The sequence below is a fragment of the Chiroxiphia lanceolata genome, chromosome 10 (assembly GCF_009829145.1).
Source record: "Chiroxiphia lanceolata isolate bChiLan1 chromosome 10, bChiLan1.pri, whole genome shotgun sequence".
Taxonomy (NCBI): domain Eukaryota; kingdom Metazoa; phylum Chordata; class Aves; order Passeriformes; family Pipridae; genus Chiroxiphia; species Chiroxiphia lanceolata.
In genome coordinates this window covers 13,281,900-13,292,428 of record NC_045646.1, presented here as the reverse complement: position 1 = coordinate 13,292,428, position 10,529 = coordinate 13,281,900, and the positions used below count along the sequence as shown (strand labels likewise).

Genomic DNA, 10,529 nt, shown 5'->3' with positions numbered 1-10,529 from the left:
CAGTTTCCTCTATATGTGCTTTTGAGAGTCTAAGAGTTCAGGAGACATCATGTGCTTTTAAATCCCATTTGGATTGAAATCTCTCAAAACACAAAATCTCACTTTAAAACAGAATCTTTCCACAGACGCTGCATGTGTGCAGCAAAGGACAGTGACTATTGTGAAGGAAAATCTTCCTACCACCTCCATTTCATTTGGGAATGACTGTCCTGCAGCACTTTCAATAAAAAAATAATTTTAAGTATGATTTTTATAAGGAAGCACACCTTGAAAATTACTTATTACATGTTAAAGACTTTTGCATTCACTTCAATATCAGTAAATAATTTAATTTCTATTCTATAATCCAAAAAAATCCAAACCAGAATGAAGAGCATTAACCAAACATCTTTCAGCATCCATGTAAGAACTGAACAAGACTGAAAATCCGGTGAAGGGAAGGAATATTCATTCTCTCCTTATTAAAAGACATTAGAACAAAGGATAAAGGCACGAGTCTGAATACAGCTCCTTTCTCTCAGTGATTCTGTTACAAATAAAAAAGTAACAAACCATTTTAACGTTACAGCTTTATTTGAAAGAAAGTGACTTTAGAGTTTTTGGTAACACATTTTTTATACAAAATTGATACAATGAAAAATAAACTTCAGCAGCTTCCTGGAGCAGATTACAGGCTGTAAACTCATAATCAAACGTACTATATCGGAAAAGGCAACCTTGTTCCAACTCTTGTTTGCAAACCAGCACCAAGTGATCCCAAAAAATCTAGTTTTACTCTGGCTACCAAAAAACCTCAAAGCCCAGCCAAATCCACACTTCCTAAGTAAGCAGTTGTTCTATTTCCAATTTACAGCTGTGACTAACTGTACACAAGAAACACATTAAGATTTCCAACAGTATCCCCAGTGAGATATATAAATACCAACTTTTACATGACCTGGTTCTTTGAAGGTTTCTAAGGAGTTATGGATAACAAAGTATTTGGATTTAACTTTATGAATTGCCATTTACAAGAAACTCAGGAGTCCATAAAAAATTACAAAGGTCTGTAACAGTTCCTTTTAAACTATTTCATTTAAGAGGGTCAATTTCACAGATATTGGGATCACAATTTTTGTTCCTATGTCTGCAGTACATCAAAATCCCATCATATAAACCAGCAGTATGAATAGGGGGGGAAGAGAAAAATCGAAACCAAACCAAACCAATCTATGCAATCCTTTTACCATTCTTAGTAGAGAGTAAGGCTCAGTAGAAAGGAGATGCTCAGTAGAAAGCAAGGCTCCTCCCAAAACTCATTTCTGTTTTCACCTTTGTCTGAAATCAAGTTTCTCAAAATGTATTTGGGGAACAAATTTTCTTGTTATACACACAGCTCCTCCAGCACCCCATTTTTGGGGGTAACTGTACAACTTGGCTTCATGCTACCCTTGTAGGCACATTACACTTGATAGAAGACTGCAGGGGTCTGTGTCCTGCTAGGCTGCTTCTTCACATGATTCCTGGGTTCAGTAATTTGATTGTTTTATTATGGCTGTTCATGAAAGCATTCTAGTAACAGCATCAGTGAAAAAGAATACTAATCCAGTAACCCCAGAAAATCTGCAGCTTTAAGTCTTCCCTAGAATTTGGAAAATTTCCCTAGAAATTCCACTTCCTTTTCAGGCTCTTTTGCACCTTTTTCACCTTTTTCTTTCATCTCTGAAACACCCACCAATTATCTTTATCACTGCTCCCCATCCTGTGATACCAATGTAAACAAAACCCAGTGGCAGAATAATCAAGTTTGCCAGTGAAAAAAAAGCACCATTACGTTAAATCTTTGTTCCTTTTAGTAAGTTACAGCAGCATTTAGAGACCGAAGCCTCAGACATTCTATTGCTTAAAACCTTGTTTCCAGGTCCTCTGCAACACTTTGGATCCTGGCATTAAAACAGAAGAGGTATTGAACACAGGATATGCTCACAGAAACACGGATAGGAGTTCCTCTGAATTTCTAGCGACATAAATTTGTGTGCAACAGACCTACTTGGTGTCTGGTGACATTTACAGTGCAGATTTGGTTTTCCTGTGGGGCTGACGAGTCACTGGCACTGAACAATTTTGCCATAGCCACCTCTTCCAGCATCATAGTCCTGTCGATATTCATCTCGGACCTTATGAAGGAGGGGAAAAGGGGAGTCCAGGAAAGACAGAGAAAAACAATTTCTCGAAAACTCTTACATTATCAGAATATAGTCACACTGAGCTCACAAAATGTAAGTGGCCACTCAGAGCTGACTGACAAAACTGAAGGTGAAGTGCATCATGCAGAAGCTGAGAACAACATAAACCAACTTCCTTTTCAACAGCATCCCAGGGACTCCTCAATCGAGGCAGCCCAAGCAAGTATGGCCAGTCTCGTGCTCCAGCAGTAAAAGCCACTGCCACCTGCTCCACTTTGGGTAAAACAACTGCTGTCTGGTGTGCTCTTGACAGCCTTATATTTTCAGGGCTTACTTACAAGCATTATCTCCCCAGGCAGCCAAGAGCTGTTTCTGCAAGTACTTTCAGTGAAATACATGAAAAAGTTATCTGTTCTTAGTAGGTAACACTGCCATTGACCAGATGTCTTACAGACCAAGGCACAGTGTTACCTTAAACAATGACTCCTAAGTTGCTGTTTCTGAAATTGTTCCGAGTGTGTTCATTCAAAACCAAGAAATTTGGCAAAGTCACCTTAAAACCCCAGGCTGAACAACAACCTACCTGCCCTCCTGATCTTCCACGGCCGTACTGCCTACCCTCCTTAAATCCTGCATCCCAGTCTGTCCTTATGATCCTGTCATCAAGTCTGGTTCCGTTGATGTATCGCATTGCATTTTCGGCATCTCCTCTTGCATAATACCTTAGGAATAGGTTAAGGAAAAAAAACGGACTTCGGTTTTCAACACATGTCAAAAAACCCAATATCAAATGGGCTACAAAACCAAGCCTTTGCTTGGTTCCTGCTCAGTTACTTTCAGAAGCAACAGCTTTTAAGAAGCTACATGGGCTGAGAACACCGTTAGTGGGCAATGTGCTGGAATTCAAGCACTAAAAATGCGTATATTGGATTAAGTCTGCCAACCACGCTCACCCTTAACAGCACAAAGCACTATTGCTAAAAAGTGAGAAGCCCCAGTGAGGCTCCATTCATGCTGCAACCTTCCACCATTCTAGTGAGTTCACTAGAACCAGTTACAGAATGATCTTCAGAGACTCACATGTAAGAGACTCAAATGATCTTCACAGACTACACAACAGGGATGTAAGATACCAACAGTAATCTTACATTTATGCTTGTACGTAAAGAAACACCTTTTTACTCAGGCATGGAAAATACGAACTTAATGCAGAGCTCAACCACCTAAAAAATGTCTGGGTTAAAGTCTCACAGCGAAAGCAATCTGTTACCCCTGCTCGACATGCCGTCTATGTTCCAGTCACAGAATCACGGATGGAAAAGACCCGTAAGATCACTGAGTCCAACCGTGAACCCAGCACAGCTCTCTCACGCCTGCGTCCCCCACAGACGCTTTAGCAAACGATTACTTTTATCCTGCGAGAACTCTGCCGTGACTCAGAGCCTGCAGTGCAGAGCAGTTCACCCACGCCCTGACCGCTCCTGCCGGCCCGCACAAGGATACTCCACGAAGCAGAAGCCGCAGGCGGTTTTCTTCACTTTGTCCAGCCCCATGATGACCTTCTTGATGTCGCCGCTCTTGCCAAAGAGCTCGTGGATTTGCTCCTCGGTGGTGTAGAAGGACAGATTTCCCACGTACAGCGTGCAACTCTTCCTCAGCAGCCGCTCCTGGTCGTAGCGCGTCCCCTGGGCCGCAAGGACACCGCGTTACCCCCCGGCACAGCCCGGCCCGGGCGGGACGGACCGCGCCGCACCCACCCCCGGCCAAGGCTCACCCGGAAGTGCTGGTCGCGGTACTGGCTGAGCTCGGCGTACGAGTCGCTGCGGAGGATGCTCAGCGTCCCGCCGGAGCTCATGGCGGCGCTGTCCAGCCCGGCACAGTCCTGCCCGGTCCGGCACAGCCTGTTCTGTCCCGGCCCAGGACGGACCGAGGGCGCACCGAGCCCTCCCGCCGCCGCCCGTCCCGGCCGCCCCTCAGCGCCTTCCCGCCCCAAGCGCACGCGCCCCGCGTGCAGCCAATGGCGTGGCAGGAGGGCGGGGGCAGCTCTCGCGAGAACGGCGGGGGACCCCACGCGTTGAGGGAGCGGTCGGCGCGGCGGGTCTCGCGAGAGCGGTGGCCATGTCGTTGCGGCGCGCGTTGCTGCTGCTGCTGTCGAGCCCGCGGCTCGTGGAGCGGCTCTCGGAGTCGCGGCCCATCCGCGCCGCCGCCCGCGCCGCCGCCGCCGCCATCACCCGCGGCCAGCAGCACCTGGGCCCGCGCCTGTTCCGCCTGCGCGACACCTTCCTCGGGGAGCTCAAGGACGGCGCCCGCCAGCGGGGGTGGCCGTGGCCGCGCGGGCCGGGCCGCGGGGGCCGCCCCCCCGGGGCAGCGCCCTGAGCAACGCGCCGAGTGGGGAGAGGCGGCACCGCCGGCGAGGGGACGGGAGCGACAGCACCAGGACTCGGAGCGCGCTGGAGCCGGCGGGTGATGGGCCCCGGTGGCTACTCCGGACCCCCGCGGACCCCCGGGCGGCGGACGGCGAGCTGCGGAGCCGACGGTGCGTCTTCCATCGCATGGACATATGAAACTATTGCTGCTCATCCGTGTGATGGATTTTCATTTCAAAGCCGTTTTACGTGTTCCACAGTTCTCAGGAACAAGCAGACTCTCACTAAACATCATCCAGAACGCTGTCACGATTGTCACTTTAAGTGCTTCATAAGAAACTTGAAATAAAACCACGATTCTCATGGGAGTGGCTGTAACAATGTCTGTCTATACAGCAGTAATACTCTACATGTGTTACAATTTTGATACAAAAAGGGCTTTTAAGTGTCGATGATGATGGATAGGATAATGCCCATCTTACAGGAAGGTAAAAGCTACCCTAAAAGCACACCTCAAGTCTGTGGTAGCAAGAAAGGTTTACAGGGGAAAAAATAACCAATAGAGCCATCCTAAATATGGAAAAGGATGCACCCATCATATGTGATGCACTGGGCTGGTTTGCTTCAGATGCTGTATATGACATCTGTGAGACTGAAGCAGTTAACTTTCCTCCAGAGCATGGTCCAGGTGACTTGAGGCTCAGTTAACTGTGGAGGATCATTTCCATTCCTTGTATCACCCGAGGTGACAAGGACCTTGTACATTACCTGAGATACAGTTTCCAGTATTGCTGGTAAAGTTAAACCTCCCACCAACAAAGACTCAGGTGTGCGTGGATGGAGAGATTGCATGTGTGGTGTAAATTACAAAGGCCTGGGTGGTGAGACAAAAGCAGTGTATTGTCAGTCTGAGTTAGTACTTGTAGTCCAGGTTCTCTTCTGGCTCAGTCACAGGTTACCTGTGCAGCTGTAGAGCAGTCATTGTGCCATGGAAATGGTGCTCCATTCCATCCCTGAAGAGTTTCAAGACCTACACCACTCAGATTGCCAGAGTTCATAAGTTCTGTGGAAGTAATTTTCAAGATTTAAGCTGTTTAAGAAAGCTGAAAACAGCAAGTACCAGCTGTGGCACGTGGCTGTTCTCCCAGAGAGCAAAAAGGAAAATACCTTGGCAAATACATTTCGTGTCACGATGCTTTCACAACCACTTCCATTACTTTGTGAGCCATCAGTACAAACATACATGCACTCCCTCTCCCCCTGCCTCCCCCCAGGCACCCACCTTTAATTACAGGCATGTCAGCAATGAAGAGTGATGGATGTGGATGAACATACAGGGGAAACAACACACAATGCTTTATAAGAGAGCAAGAGCTATGTTCCCTAAAAATCTAGGTCATACCTATAGTCTGGAAAATACAGGCAAATCCTTCACACATGCATTTTTCCTAGCATCCCTTTAGAGCCTGGCATCAACCTATATTATCCTCATCTCTATGGAAAACCTGGCTCATAAGACCTTATGTAAAGCTGTGTGGGTGCAGAACTGCCAAAGGCATTACCACCTTTGTGAGCAGAAATAATTCAAGTGTCAGATTCATTCCATAGAGAGCGGCTTGACCTACAATGCATGTGCCAAATTAGTATCTCCCTCCATGTGAAGATGTTTTGGATCCAGAAGTTCACGCAGGCAAACCCAAAGATTGTTAGTTGTGCTGTGCTATTATGTGCACACATCATTCTCTGCTGAAGCGCAGTTATTTGTATCCCAGCTGAAAATGAGACTGCTCTCCAGTGGAAAGCCAGGATGTGACCTGTCATTCCCACTAAGCTGATTTAATGGGGAGCAGTTAAGCAAGGGGAGGGGGGGTGCAGGGGATGAGGCTCCTCCCTCGGGTCCTCCCGCGCTCCCCGGCAGCAGAACTGGTGGATCTCCGACTCTGCCGTGAGCCAGTTCAGAGATCCATCTGCTCAAACGGCACAAAGGATCAAATCCCTCCGAGTTACCCGCTTTCTGTCTGCGCAGCTCCTCGATCGAGCTCCCCGCAGGGTCCGCCGTGCGCTCTGCCGGAGTCACAGTCGCGACAGAACAGCGACAGCTGCGAGAACGGCGCCGGGAATGTGCAAGGGCAGGAGCGCCCCGGCTGCAGCGGCGGAACACCGAGAGGCTTCGATGCCATCACAGAAGAGCCTCCTCGAGCTCTGGGGGCAGTGCGTGTGGAACACGTCCACGAGGATGGAACTGTGGCAAGGAAGGTTAAACAGGCAAAGCTTGGATTTTAGGATTTAGCACAAGTACTTAGGCTGAAGCATCTTCCATGTTCTAAATCAGATTCTCTCAGATCAGTGCTGGGGATTTTTCAAGGCAGAACCACCCAAGACAGGGTTACAGTGCTGGTGCCTGTACTGTGACTGCAGTCTGGTCTAATGAATTTTTAAGTACATAAAATCTTATTTAATCAGACCAGTTTCTGTCTAGCCCTGTAACCTCTCTCCAACAGCTGATTTAATGCCTATAATCAGTAAACACCTCACAGTCCACAAACCCTGTCAGAGATTATAAAAACTTCCAAAAATAAATCTCACATGGAAACTGCTAAGCTTGAATCACAGTTTTGGTGGCCTCTGATTTCATCCTCTCTCATCAGGAAAATTATAGAAGTTCATATGAAACACTGCAGGGCTGAATAACTAAAATTCTAAGCAGACTCTATCCAGAACTGGCTATACCGGTGAGTGTAAGAACATGACAAATAAAGAGACTCAGGAGAGCTCCCAGTGCCACTACTTGTGATGAAGGTGGGCCTGTGAAGAGGAAGGTCTCACAGCACCTTCAGACTGTGCCCAAATGATGTGAAAACCTAAAACATCGTTCTCCTAAAATCTAAAGGCTGTGCTGATCTCTGTCTAGTTGAAGGATGTATAGTCCTAACTGACTTCTCCAATTTCCACTGGATAGGATGGACATTTGTGGGGGGTCTTCCATTGATAAGTGTGGAAATATCACAGTTTCGTTCTTGAATGAGACACCACATTTTGCAGTTGTGGCTCTGACTGTACCAGGGATTATGACAAAAATGTGACAGTCGCTGCAGGTAAAATTGCTTGCTTGCTGCTCTATTGTCTGGCAGAGGGTTTCTTCTCCAGACCCAGCCACATCAATGACTTGTACGTGCACGTCTGTCTTCTTGATATTAAGCAGAAACCTTGGAGGCATGTAGGTGTGAGCAAAGAGTAGAGTATAGTGCCTTGGATGGTTTGAGGGTGCTGGAGAATGTATGAGCTGCTCCAAGTGAAACAAACAGGGTATCAGCCCTCCCTGGTGTAAGCACCCGAACAGGAATGCCCCGAGAAGATTGAAAATAACGATGAGGTGTTTCCACTTCACAGCTCTGTCCTGTGACGCGCTGAACAGGACCAATGGCAAGATGAGAGGAATGAGGAACCGAGGCTCCTGGTGACTGAATAGGGAGAGAAATGCCAGAGGAACAAAATAAAACAGCAGTAATGTTGGATTGCCCTCAGAATGCACCAATAGCCCAGGCAGCCCATGGTAACACGATTTGACCCGTATGAATTGCTGGACATACTTCTTTAACATTTTAAAACCAGCACCAATGGCCAGAACATGTAAGATCCCAAAGAGCATTATTCCATTGACTGTAAAATGTGTAACTCGTGGGTGACTTCCATGCAGTGCAAGATTATGAGGATTAAGATTATAGCTGAGAAAATTGAAGGGGGTTACTACCATTTTCTTATGTAATTGAACTATTACATCAAATAGGCTGCCCTTGTTAATGCTTAAAAGGTTATCTAAGCTCACAGAGGTAAAATAAAAGGTGTCAGCTGTTATGAAAACAATGGCAGTAAAACATGCACATAGTATGAGCTTCAAAAAGTGGTTTATGACACTTTTAATGCTCCTCTGAGAATCAACAATTAAACCTGCCCAGTAAAGCAGGGGCATTAGAGCAAATGCCAGAAAGGTTGGCCTGTTGAAAAACCCAGCAGTTGTTATAACACCTATGAGAGGACTGCTTGTAGGCTCCACTGAGCTGCCATTGGACTTTCTTGAGGAAACCAGTACCATGAGAAGAGCAAAGAGAAGTCCTTCAAGCGTGTTGGTAAATGTTCTCGTATAAAACACCAGAGTGACATATGATCCAGCAAGAAGTACCAGCGCTTTCCACAGGTCTGCTTCCCAGAAGGGGGCTAATCGATAAACGCTATAGTCGAGTAGGAAAGAAAAGATTGTAAAGAGAAGGCGAGGTGATACAAGGAGAGTGTAGCTGTTGATGCAACTTGAACATATGTCCAGCTGCTGCAAAGACTTGATTGCCCAGTAGGTAACTCCTGATGTCATTAATGGGAAAACAACTGTTCTGCAAGGAAAGCTCGAAAGGAACTCCCAAGGATAAAAGACCTGTAGATTTAAAATATCTCCTATAAAGGAAGAGAAAAAGAAAAATACATATAATACATAATACATTTTATTCAGTAATTCAGCAGTAGGGATACTATTTGCTGTCAGAGACATCACAATGCAGAGCAGCTCCCAGACTTTTGAGACCTTGGTGTCAACCTTGACAGCTTTAGGAGTGTACCGTTCATTTCTACAGAGAATGAAGAAAAAGCAGCCCGTCGGGGTGATGCGGTTGCAGGCGCCACTCGGTGTGGACAGCACAGAGCAGGAACCCACCGCCCACCCAGCCCTGCGGACCCGCTCCTGCCCGGCTTGCGGGAAGCGCCGTGTGACAGCGCGGGAGAACGAGCCGGCGGCTCCGGGGATCCCTCGGGAACACCCGCCCGTGCCCGGGGCTCCGCATCCCCCGCATCCGCGGGGCTGTGCGAGGCAGCGCGCCCGGGGGTCCCCCCGCCTTATCCGCGCCCCTTACCTGCCATGACCTCGGGCGCCTGGAAGAACTCGTCGGGGTGCAGGTACCCGCTCTGCGGCAGGAGGCACCAGCCCGCCCTCAGCGCCGCCAGCAGCGCCCACAGCGCCCGCGCGCCCATGGCGGCCCCGCGCCGCCCCCGCGCCGCCAGGGGGCGCCCGCCCCCCGGCACAGCCGCCGCAGCGGGAGCCCCGCGCGCATGCGCAGCGATCCCCCCCATCAGCCGGCCCGGCGGCTGAAATCCAGGGAATCACGGGGTGGAGTGGGCTGGGGAAGAATCACACACCCACCCCAGAATGTGCTGAGTTGAAAGGGACCCACAAGGATCATCGAGTCCAACTCTTAAATGAGTTGAACTCTTAAGGAAATAGCCCATATGGGGATCAAAGCCCCAACCTCGGTGGTGTCAGCACCACGCTGTGGCCACCTAAGCCATCTCGGGGCCACCTTGGAGCCCCCTCGAATCCAACCTGTGACCAAGCACCACCATGTCAACGAGACCATGGCACTAAGTGCCTCATCCAGTCTTTCCTTAAACACCTCCAGGGATGGTGACTCCACCATCTCCCTAAACAGTCCATTCCAATGTCTAATCACCCTTTCACTGAAGAAATTCCGACTAATGTCCAACCTAAACGTCCCCTGGCACAGCTTGAGGCCATGTCCCCTTGTCCTATCGCTTGTTACCTTGGAGAAGAGGCTGACCCTCAGCTGGCTACAACCTCCTTTCAGGCAGTTGAAGAGAGTGATGAGGTCATCTCGAGCCTCCTTTTCTCCAGGCTGAACACCCCCAGCTCCCCCAGCCACTGCTCATCAGATTTGTGCTCCAGCTCCTTCCCCAGCTCTCTTGCTCTTCTCTGGACACACTCCAGCATCCCAGTGTCCTTTGTAAATTGAGGGGCCCAGAACTAGACACAGTATTTGAGTACTATGGTCTCACCAGTGCCGTAGTAGAGAGTACAGAGGGAATATAATCACTTCCCTGGTCCTGCTGGCCACATTATCCCTGATACAGGCCAGGATGCCACTGGCATTCTTGCCCACCTGGGCACACTGCTGGCTGCTGTTCAGCCAGCTATTTCATAACTGACCAAAAGCCCAGA

At 48.5% G+C, this 10,529-nt stretch overlaps 2 protein-coding genes across 3 annotated transcripts; both read right to left on the bottom strand.

Moving 5' to 3' along the window:
- Positions 1-554: 554 nt before the first annotated feature.
- LOC116791739 (nuclear cap-binding protein subunit 2) lies at positions 555-4,432 on the bottom strand. Its single transcript, XM_032698031.1, has 5 exons — positions 4,257-4,432; positions 3,940-4,210; positions 3,669-3,850; positions 2,749-2,887; positions 555-2,156 (listed from the first exon to the last, which is right to left on the bottom strand). Exons 1-5 carry the CDS (start codon positions 4,391-4,393, stop codon positions 2,085-2,087), a joined length of 801 nt encoding a protein of 266 aa, XP_032553922.1. The 5' UTR covers positions 4,394-4,432; the 3' UTR covers positions 555-2,084.
- A 315-nt stretch (positions 4,433-4,747) lies between these two features.
- PIGZ (phosphatidylinositol glycan anchor biosynthesis class Z) lies at positions 4,748-9,548 on the bottom strand. 2 transcript variants are annotated; one of them, XR_004358842.1, is made up of 3 exons: positions 9,430-9,548; positions 6,539-8,977; positions 4,748-5,594 (listed from the first exon to the last, which is right to left on the bottom strand). XR_004358842.1 is itself a non-coding variant. In XM_032698048.1 (2 exons), exons 1-2 carry the CDS (start codon positions 9,545-9,547, stop codon positions 7,416-7,418), a joined length of 1,680 nt encoding a protein of 559 aa, XP_032553939.1. In that variant the 5' UTR covers position 9,548; the 3' UTR covers positions 4,748-7,415. The 2 variants fall into 2 exon arrangements, 1 of the variants encoding a protein (XP_032553939.1); XM_032698048.1 differs by having other exon boundaries at positions 4,748-8,977.
- Between the last annotated feature and the right edge of the window lie 981 nt (positions 9,549-10,529).

Coding starts and splice junctions, on each gene's coding strand:
- LOC116791739 (XM_032698031.1), bottom strand. CDS start 4,393: ATGGCGGCGGCGGCGGCGCGGGCGGCGGCGCGGATGGGCCGCGACTCC. Junction 4,211..4,256: donor GCTCTCGCGAGACCCGCCGC/GCCGACCGCTCC, acceptor CGTTCTCGCGAG/AGCTGCCCCCGCCCTCCTGC. Junction 2,157..2,748: donor GTGGAAGATCAGGAGGGCAG/GTAGGTTGTTGT, acceptor CTCCTTCATAAG/GTCCGAGATGAATATCGACA.
- PIGZ (XM_032698048.1), bottom strand. CDS start 9,547: ATGGGCGCGCGGGCGCTGTGGGCGCTGCTGGCGGCGCTGAGGGCGGGC. Junction 8,978..9,429: donor GGCGCCCGAGGTCATGGCAG/GTAAGGGGCGCG, acceptor CTTCCTTTATAG/GAGATATTTTAAATCTACAG.